The sequence below is a fragment of the Plecotus auritus genome (genome assembly GCF_963455305.1).
Source record: "Plecotus auritus genome assembly, chromosome: 2".
Lineage (NCBI taxonomy): Eukaryota > Metazoa > Chordata > Mammalia > Chiroptera > Vespertilionidae > Plecotus > Plecotus auritus.
The window spans coordinates 155,530,114-155,553,400 of NC_137771.1; the positions used below are offsets into that span (position 1 = coordinate 155,530,114).

General features: G+C 39.2%; 1 protein-coding gene across 6 annotated transcripts in view; it reads right to left on the reverse strand.

Moving 5' to 3' along the window:
• CD47 (CD47 molecule) overlaps nucleotides 1-23,287 on the reverse strand; it is a 62,207-nt gene that overhangs the window by 15,827 nt on the left and 23,093 nt on the right. For 3 of the 6 annotated variants that reach the window (XM_080657315.1, XM_080657314.1, XM_080657319.1), the window contains exons 3-6: nucleotides 18,330-18,419; nucleotides 3,481-3,588; nucleotides 2,284-2,376; nucleotides 1,179-1,277 (exon numbers count right to left, since the gene is read on the reverse strand). In XM_080657315.1, coding sequence (XP_080513441.1) covers nucleotides 1,179-1,277; nucleotides 2,284-2,376; nucleotides 3,481-3,588; nucleotides 18,330-18,419 — 390 coding nt within the window. The remainder of the gene's footprint in view (nucleotides 1-1,178; nucleotides 1,278-2,283; nucleotides 2,377-3,480; nucleotides 3,589-18,329; nucleotides 18,420-23,287) is intronic. The other 3 variants (XM_080657318.1, XM_080657317.1, XM_080657316.1) reach the window with 1 other exon arrangement.

Sequence of the window (23,287 nt, forward strand, 5' to 3'; positions counted from 1 at the left end):
GGAACACAAAATGATAATTTACTGCAAAGCTAGATATATTCTTAACATGCAATCTAGCAATTGCACTCATTAGTATTTTCCCAAATAAAGTTGAAAAGACATGTCCACACAAAAACATGCATTTCTATATTGTGGGTCTAGTTCTGTGATTTTTATAACAAATCAATACCTTTCCCATTTACTGAAAGCAACCAAGATGTCCCTCAATAGGTGAATGGATAAACAAACTATCGTCCATTCAAACCATGGAATATTATTCAGTGATAAAAAGGAATGAGTTATCAAGCCAAACAAAGTCATGGAGGAAACTTAAATGCACATTACTAAGTGAAAGAAGCCAATTTGCAAAAGCTAGATATTATATGATTCCAAGCTTAAGACATTTTGGAAAATGCAAAGCTATGGAGGCAGTAAAAAGATCGGTGGTTGCCAGGGGTTTCTGAATAGGGAGGATGAATGGGAAGAGCACAAAGGATTTTTAGGGCAAATAAACTTTTCTATATGATATTCTATGACTATGATCCATGTCATTATCTATATATATATATAAAAGCCTAAGCAACCCTTACAACCAAACAACCAGAATGATGCGCACTGACCCAGACAGACCTTGCTGCTGGGGTCCTGACAGCCATGAATCTGGTTCACCCGCACCCTGAATCCAGACAGGAGGAAGGAGGGAGCCCGATTCCTCACAGAACTAGCTGTTGGTTAGCTGGATGCTGGGGCCAACCTCCTGTGGTCCCTCCCCCAAGCCAGCTGCCCCCCCACCCCATCGCCTCTGATCGCTGGCCAGGCTGAGGGACCCCACCCGTGCATGAGTTCGTGCACCAGGCCTCTAGTACATTTATAAAAATCATAGAATGTACAACACCAAGATAAACCCTAATATAAACTATACACTTTGGGTGATAATGCTGTGTCAATGTTGGTTCAACAGACTGTAACAAATGAACTACTTAGTGGGAGATGTTGATAGTGGAGGAGGCTGTGAGTAGATGGGGTAGAGGGGAACTCTATTTTCCACTCAGTTTTTCCATGAACCTAAAATGCTCTAACAAATAAAGTCTATATATTTAAAACATAGTAAGAAAGACAAAGAAAAGGGACGAGAAAAAGAGCTCTATGAGATATCACTGGTAAGAGAGAAATTGTTTAGAGAAGATTGTGACCCTTACCTGAGACACAGAGGCTTAGTCCGACCACAGAGAGCACAAAGCCCAGCACCTGAAGGATCAATATGGTGATGCTGAAGGAGGACATCCCAATAGCTGGAGCTTCAAGGAAAAAGCATGTTGTGAGTGTTTAAGAAGCAATAACTTCCACTTGTATTTCGTACAGTCAAGGTCAGTATCCTAGGACCAACGACTGACTCTAGAGCTCCTTGTCAGGTGGTGGCTGCTTTCCCAGTGATAAACCATCTCTCTCCACTCCTGGAGTCAGCTCCACAGTCACACCCTCAGCAGCCTTTCATTTTTGAGGGAGCTAGGCTGGATTGGCAGTTTTTACCCCAGATCTTAGAACAATGCTATTTTTACCACAAAATATTGTGGGTATTTTACAATAGGAGTGGCTATTAGCAGGGCTTCAGCACATGCACACAAAATCGCTCTGGTTGAGAACCACTGTGTAAGCATGTCATTGTAGACATCATAACCCCTAATTGTGTTTTAGAACAAATTAATACCGTCTTAATATATAGCAACCTAGAGATAGGCTCTTATACCAAGAGTTAAATGTGCAAATGGAAAAAATAGATTCTTTAATAATAACAAAAATATTTAATGATTTACTCCCAAAATGCAGTGGAAATTGTTACCAATTATAGGTTGGATAGCTCTATCATTTTTTAAAACTATAATGTTAAGATTTGCAATAACTCTTTATGATTTACAGCCCTATTTTGTAAAACTAGTTTTTTTAAAGAGAGTTTTAGCAAAATAAGAGAACGAGAATGTTAATATCTACTTATAACTTCAAAAACTGAAATAGGAATATGAAGATCATCATTAAGAAATTATATAGCATAATTTTAAAAATCCACTATTGGCATTAATATATCTCTGAAAATCACATTTTTTCCAGAATAAATACCTTGATAACCTAATATAACATTAAAATTAATCCATGTAGGGGAAAATTTAACTAAGAATAGCTTTTATTGTATTATAAAAACCTAACTCTTATTGTATTATATAAAACCATACAAAAATATTTTAATCAAAATGCTGCTTTTTAAATGAAAAAAAAAACCACAATCATGCTAAAACAACAAATACTTACCTATCATAAACACAGAGTACTGAAGTAATATTAATATCACTGTAGGAACTACAATTAAACCAAGTCCACTGGCCCTCTTTGTTGAATATTCACCTGTTGATAAATAAAACTAACATTTAAAATATTTTCCTACATACTTCCTACTCTATCAAAAGTTAAAGTACTCAATTTATTAAATGTATTCATCTCAATACTACTCTTATAAATTGCAAAACGTTTAAAAATAAACTCTTACCCCAAAACCTCACACAAAATAAGTGACTTTTTTTTTTTAAGACCAAACTGAAGACCTCTAAGTCTCATCAAGTCAAAACCTTCAACTGGCTTTGCCTCCTTCTGACTACCTTGGAGCCTCTTACCAATCCCTTCATTTGCTATATTCAATCTGTCCCAAAATCAAAACAACCATTCTTTGTAGCTATCTTCTTAATTCATCTCTTTCCTCCCCACACCTTCACTAACGCTAGCTGCAAAGAGAGCTGCCAAATTTCTGTTCCTAAATATTAGACCCATATTGTATTCTGTTAATAAAATGAAGGCTTTCTACCATCTACACTGTGAGACTCAGCCTATCCCTGCTGTTCTTTCCATGTGCTTCATACCCTTATTCCCCAATCCCATTCCCATCCTCCAAAAGCAAATGCATTTTCAGATTGATTTGTTTCCCATGTTCATTCCCACTTCCATGTCTTGCCTGATGAAGTTTGCCTTTGCAGTGGGTTGAATGGTGGCTCTAAAGATCTACCTGCCTCCTAATTCCTGGAATCTGTGAATTAAGGTGAGCATTACATTATACAGCAAAATATATGAAAAAATTTAGGATCTTGAAAGAAGGAACTTATCCTAGATTAACGAGGTGGGGCCTAAATTCAATGATAAGTGTCTTTGGAAGAGAGAGGCAGAAGGAGTTTTAACACAGTGGAAATTGGAGTTATGCTGCCAGAAGCCAAGGAATTGCAAAGACTGCTAGCAAACACCAGAAAATGGAATCGGCAAGGAATGGATTCTCCCCAAGAGTCTTGGGAGGGAGTATAGTCATGATGACATCTTTATTTCAGACATAAGGTTTTCAGAACTGAGAGAATTGCTATTGTTTTACAACACCCAGTTTGTGGTAATTGGTTACAGCAGCTCCACCCCCAACAATGTTCTCAACCTTATCAGCCCTGATTTCCTCATAGTAACTGCACATCTTACCTGGGACGAAGAGGATGGCTCCAACAATGACAAATGTAGTGAGCACTAGTCCAGCCACAAATAAAAGAATGGTTTTCTCCTTCGTAACACTGGCATTATATTTAAGTGCTTGAAAGAAATAAAACACACACACACAAAAAAAAAAATTCCGTGAACTCAGTCTCAAGAAGTGAAGCCATTTCTATAACTTAAAAAGTGCAGAGACAAACTGATAACTTCCTATAATCTAATAACCTTTGAGGAATAACTCCATTATGTCATGTCAAGCCACCTCAAATCTTTTTTATAAATCAGTCAATGACTAAACAGTGTCATGGCAGTATAAATATGGATGCTGAATTTATGGGCAATACTTTCATTCCCCTATACTTTAAAGATGAAGTCGTATACACCATGCTTTCTCAATTTGGGGCATTATTAACATTTAGGGCCAGGTAAGTCTTTATGGCAGAAGAGGGCTGCTCTGCACATTTAGAAGGCTTAGTAGCATCCCTGCCTCCCTCCAAACTGCATGCCAATAATAGCCCCAGTTGTATCAATCAATTGTGAAATGTCCCCTGAGTAGTAAAACTGCCTCAGGCTTACAACTAATATAGATAATGCTGATGGGAAATAACTGGCTAATTGGTAATGCTGAGAAAAAGAGAACTTTGTTCCACCTTATATAAAATTAGTAAAGCATCTGGAAATCTAGATTTTTTTAAAAAAAATGTAGAATAAAATTGGACAAATAACACCCTCTTGATATCAGGAGGGAAGGGAATGCTTAAATTGTTCAACTAAAATCTATATATACTAGAGGTCTGGTGCATGAAATTCATGCACAGGTAGGTTCCCTAGGCCTGGCTAGCAACCAGGGCCAATCTGCAGGGTGACCGGTCAGGTGATCGGAGGGCCCCCGCTGGCACCTGCCTTGGCTGGCCTGGTGCTGCCCACTTGCCAGCCCTGCCCCCCACTGCCGTGGGCTGGGGGCAGCTCCTGTGATGAGCGTCTGCCTCCTGGTGTTCGGTGCACATCATAGCGATTGGTCGTTCTGCCGGTCGTTCCGCTGTTCGGTCGATTTGCATATTAGGCTTTTATTATATAGGATAAAAGGTTAAGTGACAGTCCCACCATCCAGTAGCTATGACGCACACTCACCACCAAGGGGCAGATGCTCAACTCAGGAGCTGCTGAGCTGTGGTCACTTAGCAGCGGCGGTTCTTGGGTGACACACCCAGAACCAGAGAGGAGGAAGCCCGATTCCTCGCAAGTCTTCTTGCACTCTGGGACCCCTTGGGGGATGTCAGAGAGCCGGTTATGGCCCGATCCCACAGGCCAGGCCGAGGGACCCCACCTGTCAGAGGGACCCTGCTCACTCCGCAGATGCCCTTCAAGCCACATCGCTGGTCCAGGTGTGGCCGGCGGGGAGGGAATGCAGGAGGTTGGCTCCAGGGCATGTCTGACCCATCTCTCCCCGTTCCACCCCGCCAGCCACTACCTGGGACTGCCTGCATTAGTCCTTGCACCGAAAGGACTAATCAATTTATTTTAGATGTGCAATAATCCATGCACCGGGACACTAGTAATTTCATAAAAATAAACTGCAAATACTCAATAGGACTCATTAACTCTACTGTCAAGTACCTGGTAGGAAAGAATAATGTAATGGATAAGCCTAAACATATTATTTCTTTTACTATATTTTCACCTTAGGGGTTTTGTTTTGGTTAATATTAAAATTAACTCTGTACCAAAAAAGTTGTTAAAAGTAACCTAAAAGCAGACTGAGTAGCAGAGAGAAACAGTGCATGACTGAAATTCTGTTGTTTCATCTAGGCCAGCCATGGGCAAACTACGGCCCGCGGGCTGGATCCGGCCCGTTCAGCTGTTCTATCCGGCCCATGGAGCTGAAAGAGCGGAGGGTTCTCTTGCTCTCCCCTCCGCTCCTTTACTTTGAATTTATATTAGTTCACACAAACTCTCCATCCATGCTTTTGTTCCGGCCCTCCGGTCCAGTTTAAGAACCCATTGTGGCCCTCGAGTCAGAAAGTTTGCCCACCCCTGATGTAGGCCATTAATCAATGTCTTGAGGGGGCAATTTTAAAAAAATGTTATATTTAGCATTAAATTTACTTCCACTAAAATGAAAAACAGATTAAATACAGTAAGAACAACAAGACCCCTAAATGACCATGATAAAATCTATTTTTAAGGTATTATAACGTAGGGTTATACGATAAGCTATGGTTAACATATTTCAGGTATAACAGAAGACATAAAAATCACTACCTACTCATACCTTAGATTGTAAACCTCTACCTTATTCTCATTGGGGGGGTGGGAGGGGACGGACAGGTAATCAATCATCAATCCTGAAGCTGAGTAACTAAAATCCACATTAATCAGCAAAGACTGAAAAACAATATGGCAAGTTCCCCAAGCTTTCATTTGATCCATCCAGGCTTGGAACTTACCCCTCAGTTACCTAAGTCTTGACTCAGCATGGCCCTGCCTTCAAATAGAGCACAGATTCTCAGATTCCCTATTTTCTAGCACTGGTGAAAGCACTGGTAAGTATAAAATTCAGTGTATAGCTTATAAAAGGCACAGACACAGATAGAAAAGTAAACTTCCTCTAGACATATGTCAAGTTTTCCATTTAATTCAATGCATATTGTTATGTAATGGAGCTTGAAAGTTCTACAAAAGGGTTATGAAACAGAAGCTGTTTCAAATGCACTTCACAATTAATCAAACATTCAAAAGACACTCTTCCAGGCTTAACTGAATTCATAAAAGAACCACTAAGATCAAGCAGCAAGAGTACAGTAGAAGTTCATGCAAAAAGGCTGACTTAATAAGAGTTTGATTCCATATAAAATTCAACCTCTTCAAGCTTAGAAGAGTTTTAAGGAGAAAAATAATACCAACAATGGCAACAAAAATAAAACACCATAAAATACTACGATTGACAGTATTTTACTATAGAACAACCTTTTCAAGACCTTTGCATACAAATATTGGAGGTAGCTTTAGTTTCTGTTGATTGGTTCGACTATTTATTACCTCCAACCCTCCCTTAAATTAGGCAACTACTTTTTGTTGTTGTTGTTGTTAATCCTCACCCAAGGATATTTCCCAATTGATTTTTAGAGCATGTGGAAGGGAGGGGGACAGACACAGAGAGAGAAATATGGAATGAGAGAGACACGTGGATTAGCTGTCTCCCGCATGTACCTCCCCAGGGCCAGGGATAGAGCCTGCAACCAAGGTATGTGCCCTTGACCAGAATAGAACCCAAGACCCTTCAGCCTGTGGGCTGATGCTCTCTATCCACTGAGCCAAACTGGTTATGGCTAAGCAACTATTGCTTTTTATTATTATTATTTCTTTTTATTGATTTCAGAGAGGAAGAGAGAGATAGAAACATCAATGATAAGAGGGAATCATTGATTGACTGCCTCCTGCACATTGGACCAAGCCCCAATCCAGGCATGTACCCTTGACCAGAATCGAACCTGGGACCCTTCAGTCTGCAGGCTCATGCTCTATCCATTCAGCCAAACTGGCTAGGGCCTAAGCAACTATTTCTAACAAATATGTAAGTGAATTCTACTTAATTAATCACAGGCAATGAAAGAGGATCTATTTCCATGTTTTGTTCAGGTAAACTTTTAAAAAGAGTTTCTTTTGACTCATTTTCTTTGCCACAGTAGTCACATTTTAGCAGATCCCACAGAAAGTGGGGAGAAGGTATTTTATAGTCCAGTTGTCAATTTTTTTCAGTGTAGTCAAAGGGTTTGCAATCTGATATAGATGCTATAGAACTCAGTAATCACAAGTATTCTTTTTTGGTGATCTTTATTTGTCCTTTAACAGGTAGACTATCTTTATTTATCAAATCTATAAAAATTTTAAATTCAAACAAAGAAAATAAATTCAAGTAACTCCACAAACACTTAGAATTAAGATAAAGCTAATTGAATGTGTCCTTAGTGGGCTCTTATCAAACTTTCCGGTATGATTTTCAGGATTTTTGGCAAGACAATCTATGTAATTTTAAAAATATGTATACTTTAAAAGAGTCCCCTCAACTAAAATCTCTGAATTCAATACACAAAATAAAATATAAGAAATAACAGTAATTACGCTTTTAAAATACTTTTCAAGCACTGTCTTCGATTTACAAAATTTAGAGGGAGGTATAGGGTACTCCCCTAAACTCCCTGACCCATACACGCACATCCCCCCATTATCAATATCACCACCAAAATGATGCAACTTTTATCAACGTGAACCTACATTGACACATCATAATTACTCAAAGTCCATAGGCTGCCTTAGGGGTTGTACATTCTATGGGCTTGCACAAATGCAAATTGACACCATTTTAGTACAGAGTATTTTCACTGTGGTAAATGTCCTCTGGCTCTGCCTATGCACTCTGCCTGCACCCACTTCTAGGAATGACTGATTTTTTTCCACAGTTTTGCCTTTTCCAGAATGTCTTGTAGTTGGAAACATACAGTGTGTAGCCTTTTCAGTTTGGGAATATGCTTGTAATAGCTCATTTCTTTTTATCTGGATGTATCACAGTGCATGTTGCCACTCACCTACTGAAATTCATCTCGGCTGCTTCTAAGTTGTGGCAATCATGAAGAAGCTGCTATAACTATCCATGTGCAGGTTTCTATGCGGACATAAGTTTTCCACTCCTTCAGGATAAATACCAATGAGCACAATTGCGGGAACATCATGTAAAATATAATTTTGTAAGAAACTGCCAAACTGTCTTCCAGAGTGGTTGTACCATTTTGCATTCCCACCAGCAATGTATGAGGTTTCTGTTGCTCCACATGTTGTCAGTGTTTACATTTTTTAAACAAAACTTATAACCTTAGTGCTACCTGACACAGGAAAACAAAAATCATTGGGAGACAAAATTAGATTTTTGTGAAAAACTCAAGAATTCTAAAGTTTTCCCTTTTATACTGTCTATAAAATTACTAAATCTAGCCAGCCACATCTCAGAATGAGCTAGGTTGTGTCCTTCATTTATTCTACAAATATTTACTGTGTAGTTACAATGTACCATGCATTTTTATTAGTCCATCTCAACCAAATCAAGTAGATTACTTTATTCAAGAATTGATTGAGCACCTACTATTCGATGATCATTATTCCAAGTGCTGCCTCAAGACCCTAAGTTCTAATGTGTGAGTGTCTGTGTTTGGGGCAGGGGAGGAGTGAATGACCGAAAGTGTTACTCCCAGATCTTCCACAGTTAAATAAGAGGTATGGGACTGCTCTAGCTTTCAGTCCCTTTATGTAATCTTTCAAGTTCATATGATTGAAGAAATGGCATGTCCCTCTAGTCACCTGAAGAAACAGCTAATGTTAGAAACAGATACTCCAGTAATAATTCTCGTTTCCTTGTCACTGATATAAAGCACATAAAAGACAGAATGCAGCTTGTACCTGATGAAATCTAGTGCAATTAGAAGGTCAATTTGAAGATCAAATGATAACTATCATCTTAGTTTTCATGAAACTCTGAAGACAGAATTTGATAAGCCCCTATAGACCTACACAGACCACAGTCTAGGAACAAAACCCCAAATTCCAATAATTAAATGCCTGTTCAAAGACATGACCTTTAGATGTTCCCTCACTAAGCAGTTGGTGACTTGATGATGATACAAGAAGGCTAACCAGTGAGCTATAATACATCTCAGATTAAGAATAAATCATAAAGGGTAGATGTGTTTGATTTCATTATTATAGCAATATTTTCTGACACAGGATCTTTTGGATCATTTTTGTATCTATTGAGCTGAAAATCAATATGGTCTTCATGGCAGGATAAAACATATATGATAATGTTTAGAATAAAATTATAATTTCAAGTTTTAAAATTATTTAATTGAATTTAAAACACTATATTAAAAGTACTTAGAACACTCATACAAACATACACATACACACACACAAAAAGAACAACAACCAGAAGGCAAGTAAAATAATTTCATAATAAACTCCATACACTATCCAATTTGGTTTTTTTTGTTTGTTTTTTTTTATATATATTTTATTGATTTTTTACAGAGAGGAAGGAAGAGGGATAGATAGTCAGAAACATCGATGAGAGAGAAACATCGATCAGCTGCCTCTTACACACCTCCTACTGGGGATGTGCCCGCAACCAAGTTATATGCCCTTGACCGGAATCGAACCTGGGACCTTTCAGTCCTCAGGCTGACGCTCTATCCACTGAGCCAAACCGGTTTTGGCTCCAATTTGTTTTGATGACACAATTTTGTCAAAATAAATTATAACTAGAAATTACATTCTCAGTCTACAAGACCCAGAAACAAAAGAGCCCAGGCTTTGTGCAGCAAGCACCTTGAATATAACAGGTTAAAGAGGAGGCTGTCCAACACACTAACTTCCTTTTCTTGGTTCCAAACTTCCCTGGTCTTGTGATGATACCATAACTTCAGAGTATATGCAGCAAGGTGGGGCGTTTGAATTTGGAAAGGGTCAAAGGAATAGCAACTAATGTCTATAGTATATTGCTGAGCTATAGTTTTGTTCAGTTCCTCTTACAATAAAATCAGTACATGAAACATTACTTAACAAGCAGAATGTGATAATTATGTGGATGGGACCAAGGAAAAGCACTGGGAGTTCAATATTATTTAATAGAATTCAGAGTAAACTTAATAACATAATTCTATTAATAGGGGCATCAACCAGGTCACAGAATGATTCTTTGTCATAATATTTATGATGATGATATTTTACCTTCTTGGATAGAAATTTCCCAGTGCACCTTAGTATATGTCCTCATTTCTTCCAAATAAGTTTTCTAATCTACAAAGAAATTCCCTGTTCCACTACTTCTTTAAAATGTGCTTTCATGGCCCAATTACTTTCAATAGTAAGCTAGACCTCAAGATTGAACTCAAGGAGTTAGCAGGATCTCAAGGCTGTGGTGATAGAGAATGTTTCCCTTGAACTCCCAACAATGATTTCTTCAGGGACAGCTACCCAAATACCTCTGAATAGTATCCAAAATCCTTGTGAAATAATTTTATGCAAGAACTACAAACTTAGGAAATGAAATGAAAGATGCCTAGATTGTACAAGTTTGAAATAAATTACAGCAGTCCTGGCTTTGCACAACTGTCATATTCATGAACTTGAGATACCATGATTTATTTAGTTAAATAATATAAGTCCCTTAAAATCACAGTTCAAATTTCAGTACCACAATATATTCATTGAGTGATTGCATAAGTGTAAACTTCACTGCCATCTGTTCAGTTGTCCACAAATCACTATCTAAATAACAAATGTGCATCATGATTAGTGACCAATCCTGTCACTTCTTTCAAAGACTGTTGGGGATGGTCACTGCACATCTGCCATTCCCCTCACGCAAAGACAGGAAAGCATATGCTGTGCTACCTCCTGTTTCCCAGTGATAAACCACTGACATTTTACAATGGATAATCAAAAGAGGAAACTGGGCAATAAAGATGAAAGAGCAAAGAAATGAAAAGTGATAATGCTAGAAGTGAAATTCGAACAGAACATAAATGACATCACAGAAGAAAGAGCTAACTGTGGGAATGTCAACACTATTGCTATTCAAGAAACTAGATATGCAGCCAGGGGAACTTAGTAAATGTGAACGTATTGGCATAAATTAGGACAGTGAGGAGGTTGTGACACAAAGAATAAAGATGTCCCATAAAATGTGACTCTAGCGCTGGGCGATGTGGCTCAGTTAGGTGAGTATCATCCCATGAACTGACAGGTCGCTGGTTGATTCTTGGTCAGAGAACATACCCAGGTTGTGCGCTAGATGCCTACTCACGGTGCATGTGGGAGGCAGCCAATCAATGTTTCTCTTTTTCTCTCTCTCCCTCTTCCGTCCTCTCTCTATCCAAAATCAATTTTCTTAAAAAATAAAGTGACTCTGGCAAAAAAACAAAACAAAAAACCTTCACATGAAAGGAACTCTTAGAGATCATTCATGACACTGAAAATGCAAAGGATAAAATGTTGGAAGCTGATCTGAACTTAGAAGAAGTATGACAATTCACAAAGCATAGAAAGGATGCTTGCTCTGTATTCAAAGTTATATGACAAGCATTGTTTAAACCACTCTTGATAAAATGCTTTCATTTTCAATGTTTGTAAAGTTTTAATTTACCATGTACTAAATATTAGTTTCATTTCATAATACAGTTATTACTGAGAGTTTAAAAATGTTTTTTCAGCCACAGTTGGCATACGCTATTATATTAGTTTTAGGTGTACATTAAGAGAGTTTTTAATGTTTTGACAAAAAATGTAGGGATCATGGAGCAATAGTAATTTTTCATACTCTTGATTAGATTGCTTTACAGAGTTTCGGCTTACATGGTCATGCTTATGGTCTCCCAGGTCTGTGTAAAGCAAATCCCTGTAAACAACAAAAGTTCAGGGAAGGGAAAGGCAAGCCTATATTTACCTATCTCAAAGAATTTAAAAATGTTAGCCAATTCTGGAGGTGGAGTTAGACCTTAATCTTGCAGGAACAAGAAGTCTTGATAAGCAGTGCTTGAAATCATTTATCAAACATCTCAATAGTGGAAAGTACCTGTTATACTACCAAAGAATGAGGAAGAAGAGCCATGAAAACCAACCAGGAACTTAATTGTCGGTGGAATGGAAACTGAGTCAGAACAAAACAAAGTGCCTGAAATGCAGCACTGTCAGAGATTTGTTACTTTGGTTAAAGCTCCGGGTTTGATTCCAGTCATCTGTGAGCCGTTTGCCTAGTATAACACTCAACTTACAAATTGGTAAGTTAAAACTGAAGGCAAAGGTATTTAGGAACACTTCCCTGTAGTTTACTGGTACCTTTGTCTTTGAAAGGTGGTCTAGGTCTCACTGTATGTGAGAGCTCTTGGCTTGGCTTCAGGAGTTCAGAAGTCTTCTCAGGCTTCGTCCTCAGAAGGATCAATGGCCTCCTGAGATCAATTCAAGATACTGTCTGGGATAAGGAAACTCTTTCTCCTCAAAGTGGAAAAACAAACTGCTGTCTTTATGAATGTTCGACCTATGGAAATTTCAGGTTTTGTCTTAAACCACCAAAGACTGACATGCAGAGCTAGAAAAACCACTGAGAAACCCCCAGTGGTCAAGTACAGACCATACATGGTCATCAAAGAAGTTAAGGAGTTAGTATTTATAGTTTAAGAGCTATAAGATACCACACTCTAAAAAGTATATAACCCAAGTTTTGGTCAACATGGCCGATAGGTAAACACAGTATTTGCATCTTCCCACAATTACCTAAAAACTACAACTAACCTACAGAACAACCATGATTGAGAACTGCCTGAAATCCAGCTGAATGAAAGTCCTACAATTAAGGAGATTTTATATATATATATATATATATATATATATATATATATATATATAGCCACATGGAGAATGGTAAAAGGGGTAGAGAGGAGAAACAGCTGTTCCACATCAACACATGGTGGATAAAAATTGGAAGGGATATCTCCACTGTGGAGGTCCTTCCTGAGGTGGGAGGTGTCCCAGCTCCACCAGGTCCCCCAGTCCAGGATTCCAGCACCAGGAAAAAAGTCCCCAAAACTTCTGACTGTAAAAAAAAGTGGGAATTGTGGCTGAGGGAGACAAAGGGCTCCTGGAGTCCCAGGCAGTTCCTTGGAAAAGGCCCAAGCAAGAACTTCTTGGACTCATTGGCTCTGAACTCTATCCTGGGGACCGAAGCTTCAAAGATGTGTCAGGGACATACAGGGAGAAGCTGAATTGTCTTAGGGGCAGGGCTGAAGAGTCAGCTTTTCCCAGACCTAAGTGCTGGCAGCAGCCCTTCTTCCTTTGCTGAGACTTCCCCCCAAAGAGCCAGCAGGTGAACCCCATATCTCTGTCTCCATCAACCTAGCTCACACTGTTAGCCCAACGCTGGTGATCCCCTGAGACTCAGTGCCATCCAACATGCAGGCTCACCCAAGCCCTTTCCAGTGGCTTTTCCATACAAACAGCTTGTCTGGGCTCATGTTTCAAACTTTCCTAAAATCTCTCAAATGTTCACAAACGCAAAACAAGCAGCATCTGGCGTCAGTGTGCCCTATACCGCTTACTAAGTGGCCCCAGATGCAGCCCTAGTGGTGGCCAGCCTTGAACCCTCCAAGCCCAGCACAGGTAACAGCCATCTGCAGATTGCTTTGTACCTCATGCCAGATGGCCCTGGGCAAGGCACAGGCAAAAGGGCCTGCTCCTACTAGAGCTAGCAATTTGGTGGCCAGCTTCAGGAACACCACCCAACAACTTCCACCAGAGACACACTCAAGGGGCAGACTCATCAGGCACCAGAGCTCTGGTGAAGTGAGTCCTGCTCTGTGGAGTTGGGTCCTGCACAGCAGATCCTGTGCTGTGGTTGCTGCCAGTCCTCACAGCTGATTGTCCTGGGTGTAAATCCCTCCCAATGACATGCCAACAACAATCAAGGCTCAACTATAACAGAAGGGTGCACACAGCCCACAGGGGGCACGCCTGGAGAGCCTAGCTTGGGTGACAGGAGATGCTGCATCACTGGGCCCTACAGGACACCTACTACAGAGGGCTACTCTACCAAGACTGGTAGACATAGCAGCTCTGCCTAATACATAGAAACTAACATAGGGAGGTTATCAAAATGAGGAGAGAAGGGAACATATTCCAAACTAAAGAATAGAACAAAACTCAAGAAAAGGACTAAACAAAACAGACAAGCAATCTACCAGCTGCTAAGTTCAATACACTGGTTATAAGGATGCTCAAATATTTCAGTGAGAACTTCAACAAAGAGATAGGAAACATAATCAAGATAGAAAACATAAAGAACCAGTCAGAAATGAAGAATGCAATAAATGCAATAACTGAAAGGAAGAATACATTATAGGAAATTAACACTAGAGTAGATGAAGCAGAGAATCAAATCAGGATTTGGAAGACAAAGAAGCAAAAAACCTCCAATCACAACAGCAAAAAGAAAAATGAATCCTTCCCTGCTTTCCCCCGCCCCCCCACCAAAAAAAAGTCACGACAGTGTAAGGAGCCTCTGGGACAACTTCAGCTTATCAATATCCCCAACATGAGGGTGCCGAATGGAGAAGAGAGAGAGCAATAAATTGAAAACATATTTGAAAAAATAATGATGAAAACTTTCCTAACCTGGTGATGGAAATAGAGGTACAAGTTCAAGATGGACAGTACTTTACAAAGTGCCCATCACACAGCACAAGGACTCCACAAATGTTTAGGGGCTATTTTTATTATTTTTATACACACCTTCAAATCTGAGTTCAGGCTGAATGAATCAAATATATTATGTGCCTTACAAATACACACACACACACACGCACATCACAGTTATTTGTTCTAAGATGAGCCTAAATAAAATATTGTCACCAAAATATTTAGGTTCATAAGTATATTCCTTAAAACATGACCAGTAGAATAAATATAAAAAAGAACATTCACCTCACTAACACAAAAATTAAAACAGGATTTTTTTTCATGCATCAAATTAGCAAAGATTTTATAATTATAAAGATGTCAGGACTATGTGGAGAAAGTCAGGTATTCTCATCTGCAGTAGTAACTGATGCAATGTTTCTAGAAAACACTTGTATGTATCAAAAGCTTTAAAATATCTCTGCCATTTACCATTTTACATATCTTTAGTAGCCTTACTCTCCTAGTATAAAAAAAGAAAAAGAAAAACTAAAAACATCTTTAATATCAATCAAGATGAGAAATGAGTAAATTACATGCATCTGTGAAAATAGAGCAGAAGCAGCTATAACAAGATTTCTGAAAACATGGGGGGGGGGATCATTATGTACAAGTATATAAGCTATATGACCCCAATTTGGTTTTTCTTTTTTCAAGAAAGGTAAAGAAAAAAGACAGAAAAGAAAGCAGAAAATTCACTACACTAGACTAATAATTTATTTCTAGACTAGAGGCCTGGCGCACGAATTCGTGCACAGGTGGGGTTCCTTGGCCTGGCCAGCGATCAGGGCCGATCAGGGCTGTCTCACCCAGTCCCGATCAGGGCTGATGGGGGCCAGCTGGCCGGGGAGGGGCAGTGGGAGGGCTCTAGGGCATGTCTGGTCCTCTCGCCCAGTCCCGACTGGCCAGACCCCAGCAGCAAGCTAACCTACTGGTCAGAGCATCTGCCCCTGGTGGTCAGTGCACATCATAGTGACTGGTCGAGCGGTAGACCCAACAGTCAACTGATTGGTCGGACACTTACCATATTACGCTTTTATTATATAGGATTGTGGGATTCTGGATTATTTTTGTTTATTCTCTATAACTTTCTATTTATATATATAAAAGCCTAAGCAACCAGCTGACCAGCTGACTGTTTGACCAGCCGGTAGCTATGACACACACTGACCACCAGGGGGCAGATGCTCAATGCAGGAGCAGAAACCACAGGCATGGAAACATGGAACAGACTAATGAATCTCAGAGGGAAGGGAGGAGGGGGGAGGGCGGGAAGAGATTAACCAAAGATTTTATATGCATACTAGAGGCCCGTTGCACAGATTTGTGCACCGGTGGGGTCCCTCCACCTGGCCTGCAGGGATCGGGCTGAAACTGGCTCTCTGACATCTCTCGAGGGGTCCCAGATTATGAGAGGGCACAGGCCAGGCCAGGCCAAGGGACCCCACTGGTGCACAAATCTGTGCACCAGGCCTCTATTATTATATAAGGTATTCTAACGTGATATGTAATACATTTTTAGTCAAAAAACAAATTTATAAATCTAATTTTGTCAAAACATTGCTGACAGGAACACTCACTCCTGGTTCAGTCCTCTGAAAATAATGTTACTAATGAGAATGCCATGATCAACAAACTGAAGTCAATCCGAATGCAACAAATCACACTCTGAAATGACTTTATGTTCTTAAAGAAAAACAAGTTCCTACCTTAATTATATGACAAAGGTCTTAATGCTGGGGTTTGCCACCGGGGTTCAAGGCCTTTCCTAATATCAGGGACGACTGATGAGGTCTTGATGCTATACCAGTCTTTTGCTTGACATAAAAGGCCTTTTGAAATTGTAAGAAAATTTCCACAGGAATTCTAGACACCGTTTTGAAAGTGAGAGTTGTGACATGTCTTGACAGTTGTCACTGTTAGCCTTTTACTTCCCCTTTTTTGCCTTTGAAATCACAAAGCATTTCCAGAGTGCCATCCATTGAGGAGAGCCCTTAAATATATAAGCAGTCATCCCCTTTTTCACTTTTATATAACCATTTTAGATATACATGCCTTAAACTTCCAAGTAAAAGTAAAATTCATGAAATTTACAACAGGCCAATCCGCTATAATATTTTACTAGTTTTCACTGGTTTTAAAGGTTGCAGAATGAAATAAATACATATAATCAGCATTATTTACTCCTTGCCTTGCATAGATGTTCACTGGCCTTCAATAACTATTTCAGTGTACTATTGGAAGACAGGGAACATATCTTACAGATTAAAAGTTTAGAATGTCACCTCAAAACTTCACTTACTTTGTGAATTTCCTATACTAAACTGGTGTGGAAATACAGTTGACCCTTGAATAACACAGGGGTTAGGAGAGCTGACACTCCCATTTCGTGCAAAAATCCACATATGGTCCAGCCGGCATGGTTTAGTGGTTGACCATGAACCTATGAACCAGGAGGTCGTGGTTAAATTCCTGGTCAGGGCACATACCCAGGTTGTGGGCTGTGGGCTCGATCGCCAGTGTGGTGTGTGCAGGAGGCAGCCAATCAATAACTCTCTCTCATCATTGATGTTTCTATCTCTCTCTCCTTCTCCCTTCCTCTCTGAAATCAATAAAAAAAATATATTTTTTTAAAAATCCACATATGACTTTAAACTCCCCAAAAACTTAACTACTAATACCCTACTGTTGACCAGAATCCTTACAGATAAAATTAACAGTTGATTAACACATATTTTGTGTTATATGTATAAAATACTATATTCTTATAATGAAGTAACTTAGAGAATAGAAAATGTTATTAAGAAAATCATAACGAAGAGAAAATACATTTATGGTATTTCCTGAAAAAAATCTACATCTAAGTGGATCAACATAATCTAACCCGTGTTGTTTGAGGGTCAACTGTACTGGTTGAGTATAATCATCAATCAGAATGCACACCTTTCTACTTAGCAGCAACAATTCTACATTATTTATGCTACATCTGATGCTGCACCAAGATCTGCCCTGAGAAGTTTAGACACATGGCTATTACAGCAAAACATGATCAAAGAACACACCCTCCTGCGGCTACTTCCTTAGGGGCTGCAGAATTGCACAGTAAGGATGACAACATGGTTCAAACTGGGCTTTTCCAAAGATGCACACATGTATACAGAGAAGTTCAAACTGGGAAAATGAAGAGAGGAAAGTCTTAATGCTCAGAACTGCAAAATCCTACTTAACAGTATAATGTAGGCTATGACTATCTCTTCACCAATAATGTGTGTGTAAATGCTCTGTAAATATTAAAACCAGCATGAGTTTCAGGTATATTATTAGAATTCCCACTATTCATTCTTTAAAAAAAAAAAAAAAAAAAAAACTTCTTAGGAACTGCAGCTAATTATGAGGGATAATATGTACTTCAAGGAGAATATTAATATTAAGACTGTATATTCTTATTTATAACATTATCACATTTTCTAATATAATTTAAATAAAATATTTCACCAGTATTGCCTCCTAGAAGTGACAATTTCATCACTAAAACATAAATGAAAATAGAAACAAGTACTTACTCACAATACCAAATTGTCCCCAGAATAGAAGCACAGCCAACATTGGGAAAATAACAATAAGGATATTTTCATTTGGAGAAAACCATGAAACTGGGGAAAAAGAAAACAGAAATCATGATTAATATTTACTATCACAACTTTAAGTCCTGCCAATTTATAGTCAAAAAACTAGTTGTTTAAGTGTTTTCCACCACATTTTCCCTAAGCTGTGATTTATGGAAGGAGGTAGTATAACCCAGCTGAGAACAGGGCTCCACAGCCACACTGCCTGGGTTTGAAACCCAATTCTAACTTACAATCTGTGTGATCTCAGACAGTCTAACAACTCTCTGTTCTTCAGTTGTTACACCAGTACAACAAGTAATGACACCTTGAACGACTATTGTTAATTGTTAAGAAAGTTAAGATATGAAAAGGGCTTAAAACAAAGTACTCAGTAAACATTAACTACAGTTATTATTATGGGCTCCTATTATTATGCCTATATATGTAGGGAGCCAACCATTTACCTTAAAGCAAGAGTTGTCTTCCTGTAAAGATCAAATCAGGGGATATAAGTGAGGAAGTAGTACAACAGGGTACCCTACACTTGGTCTAACTGTGACCTAAGACTGAGACAGATGTGAGCCTGAGCTTTTCTGAAACTTACTCTGGGACAGAAGATGTATTTGTAAGTAATTAGACCTAAAATGACTGCTGACAAAAAGTAACATGAAAAGCTTTAGGTAGTAAGGAAGCTTCTATTAAGTGGGCCACATGTTAGGAAATTGTGATATTAAGACTTCCAATGAAATTTGTTGAGAACTTTTAAAAATTAAGTTTAATAGCGTCTAATCAATGCTTAAGACCATATTTTTTCCTATGAAATTTCTCTTGTAACAATAAAGCCAGGTAAATACACTGAAAGCATTTCAGAGTTTGCCTAGACTGGAGGACTTGCTGCATGAGGAAACTCTGAATAGTGCATAAGGTAGCACTGGTGTTGCTCTGAAATTATCCCTTTCAAATTCTCCACTGCATCCCTAGGTGAGGAATCTTATGAGCTTTCTCACCACAATGCAATCACACATTTCTTGGGTTAAGCTTATAATGCTAAACTCTGGTAAATGTTCACAATCATCCCCAGAATATAACACTATCATTTCTTACCTTTGAGATAGTAGCTTTCCAGATTCCAGCATTTTGCCCTGTACATGGCAGAGACTCAATAGGTTTACTATTGGTGGTTGAAATAGTCATAGGACAGTTTACTGAGTAAATAGACAACAGGCTTTTCTGATTGACAACAGGCTTTTCTCCCATGGTTGCAAATCCACCAAGAGACTGATGTTTTCAGGTACCCAGAACCAATGCCACTTTAATTTCCCACTGAATTACTGAACATCTTCCTATACCAAAGAAAGCCCATTTCCATTCAGCCTAAAATCCTATACAAAAAAACTTTCTGAATTATTCTTAGGTTTTCATATGCCTGAAGGATCTGGTAAAAGCTCCATGATTTAATGACTATTATTAATCAACTTCTTTTCCTCTACCCACTTTGTTACTTTGTTTTGAGTTGAAAACATTAACTTATCAAATCCTTACAATTATTATGTGAAGAATTATGAACCTCTCCTTACCACTGAGAAAACTAAGGCTCAGTGAACTAAGGATTTTAAGTTTGCCATGTCCCAAACTGACTCTCAATAGCCCTCTACCCACCCCCACTAAACCTCCCCTCTTGGTTTTTGCCATCTCAGTCGTGGTAACTCCATTTCTCCAGTTGCTCAGGCCAAATATCATGGAGTCATCCTTGACTACTTGGTTTCTCGCACACCTAACATCTGGTCCCACAGTCAATTCTCTACCTTCAAAATACAGTCAGTATCTGATCTTTTGTTCAAGATCAGCTGACAAGGAAATGTTCTCTCACTGGTCTCGCTCCCTCTACAAGGAAACAATCTTCAACAACCTTAGGATCTACTAGTGAAAGTAAGAGGAATATTTGACCCTGGTCTGGCCACTCATTTTTCACTTATTACACAAACATTTATTGAAAGCCCACCATAGCTAGGATACTCTTCTGGGTATTTGAGGTCTAGCAGTGAACAAGGCAGATGAGCCTATGAGCTTGAGGAATGGGAGTGGGTGAAGAACAGATCCTTGTGGGTAGTAAGGAAAGGCCTCTGGGGAGAGGATCTGGATCCAGAGCCTTGGATGGGAAGGAGCCTGCCATGTGAAGACAGGGAAGAAGAGACTCCAAAGGAAGAGCAACTGAGCAATCAATTGTGGCTAGTGATACAAAATGAGTGACGAGAGATGGAGGAGTTTGCTGGGGCAAGCTCATGTTAGGTCTTAAGAGCATGTTAAGAGAGTTTGTATTTTACTCTAAGACAAGTGATTGAAAAGGCTCATTAAAAATCTTCTTTGGCAGCCATGTGGACATTGAATCCAAGAGAAGCGGAACCTATCAGAAAGTTACTGCAGCCATTGTGTAGAGGCAGGAGCTAGACATGGCCCACAAATGCAGTTCTGACTCAGTCTTACTCATCACATTTTGTTTCTTTATTAATTAAGATATTACATATGTGTCCTTATCCCCCCACCTCCCCCACCCCCCCACTCATGCCCTCACCCCCCTGGTTGATAAACAGGGAATTGTTCTAAATGAAGATGACTGGAGTGGGGAATCCTGAAAACAAGAGCAGGAGTTGAAAGAACTGGGTATTCTTACCTTGGAGAAGAATAAACTTGGGAAAGAAATACTATAACCCTCCTAGTAAGTGAGAACTTATAGGGTTTCAAACTTTAGCTTGAAGTACAGAACTGGAACAGCCTGATAAGAGACTTTTAGGAAGTAACAGTCTCATCATGCCAAGAATGTAGGTAAAAAGTTTGAATGACCCATTACCTGGGGTATGATAAAAGCAATTCTTGAATTAAATGGCAAAATAGCCTAGATCAGTGGTTGGCAAACTCATTAGTCAACAGAGCCAAATATCAACAGTACAATGATTGAAATTTCTTTTGAGAGCCAAATTTTTTAAACTTAAACTTCTTCTAACACCACTTCTTCAAAATAGACTCGCCCAGGCTGTGGTATTTTGTGGAAGAACCACACTCAAGGGGCCAAAGAGCCGCATGTGGCTCGCGAGTCTATTTTCACAGTTTGCTGACCACTGGCCTAGATGACTCCAAGCCTCTCCAAGCAGAAATAAGTGTGAGAGATGCTCAGTGACAGAAGAGGGTGGGATTACAGAACACAAAATATGGTCTAAATGATTCTTAAATGAAGCTTATCAGAATCATCGGGGGTTTATTCAAACTTCACACACTCCTTAATCTCAGATTCCACCCCAAGATTTTAATATATTCCTCATGATAAGTGTATATGTATGTTTGTGGGTGTTTTTTTTTTTTGGGGGGGGGTGGTGTTGCCATGATTCTCTCAGTTTAAAATCATTGCTACAAATCTCTGCTATAATTCACATGAATGTGTTACCTGTCTCTAATTTTTAAGGTTAGAAGAGTTGGAGGATCATTGAATTGGATGTTCAAGAGCCAAATGAGGTATGGGGAGAAAACCAACGTTTTCTATGAAACCACTTATATTCCCATTAAGCTATTGAGTTGGTATGGTAGTACTGTCAGATGATTTTTACTCTTGTTTCCCAATGGGAGAAGAAGGCAAGACAGTTCTTTAAGGTCCCCTTGAGCTCTAAATTTCAATGGCACTAAAAAGAATAAATAAAGCTTAAAAAGGACTAAGAACAATATCAGATAGTATTCCACCTCAGGATTAAGAAAAATAAACCAGGGGCATCTATGCTGTCATTCCACTCACTCTATCCCTGACAACTATGCCCATTACTCTCTTCTGAATCCTGGTGGCTCCCAGGAAGATAAACTCCTTTAGTGAAAAGGCAAGAAAAATGTTATTAAGAGATCGATTAAATTTTGTTGCCAAGCTGAAGTATTATTTTAAAAACCCACTACTTCATTTCTCTTACCACTGTGTACAAAATGGGATAACCCAAAAAGGAAATAGATCACTCCAATTTAGTGGGCCTCCCTTTCAAATATATACAGGCATACCTTACTTTATTGTGCTTTGCTTATTATGCTTCATTGATGTTTACTAACTGAAGGCCAAACCCTCCACCAGCAAAAAGATTACAGCTTGCTTTATTGCATTACTCATTTTGTTGTGGTGGTCTAGAACCAAACCTGAAACATATCTGAGGTATGCCTGTTCATGGTAAACCTTCACAAACCCAGAGAATACCAGTTTCCACAAAAGAAGGTCACAATAAAATTCAAGCCAAATTTTAACTCGCTGTTTTAGGATTGTGATGGGTTTTTGAGGCACTGAGTTGGCTATAGCCTCAGTTATTTAATCAAACCCAGAATCCCTGCAATCAGCCTTTTGTAATTCCTTTCCCTTGTAGTACAGGTGGGACTGTGAATAAGATGGATTTCATTCCCAGGATTGTTGTGTCACATGACCAAAGGGATTTGCTTGGTGTGATTAAGGTCCTCAATCATTTCACTTTAAGAAAAAGAGATTGTCCTGGGAGAGGGCTGACCTAGTCAAGTGAGCCCTGAAAAGGATCTGTGCTCTTCCTGGCATAAGAAATCCAACATGTCACAGGGGTTCAATGAGAGGATGGTGTTCCTTTGCTGGCTTGCAGTGTGGCAAGGAATTGGGGCAACTTCTAAGATCTGAAAAAAGCCCTTAGCAGACATCCAGCATAGAAACACAGACCTCAGTCCTACAACCACCAGGAACTAAATTCTGCCACAATCTTGTGAGCTTGGAACAGGACCCATATGAGAATACAGCCTGGAGAGCACCTTTCTTTTAGAACCCAGCCCCACTGTGACCAGCATTGTGATCTACAAATCGGTGAGCTAATAAATGGGAGCGGTTTTAAGCTGCTACATTTGTGGTTATTTGTTATATAGCACTAGAAAAC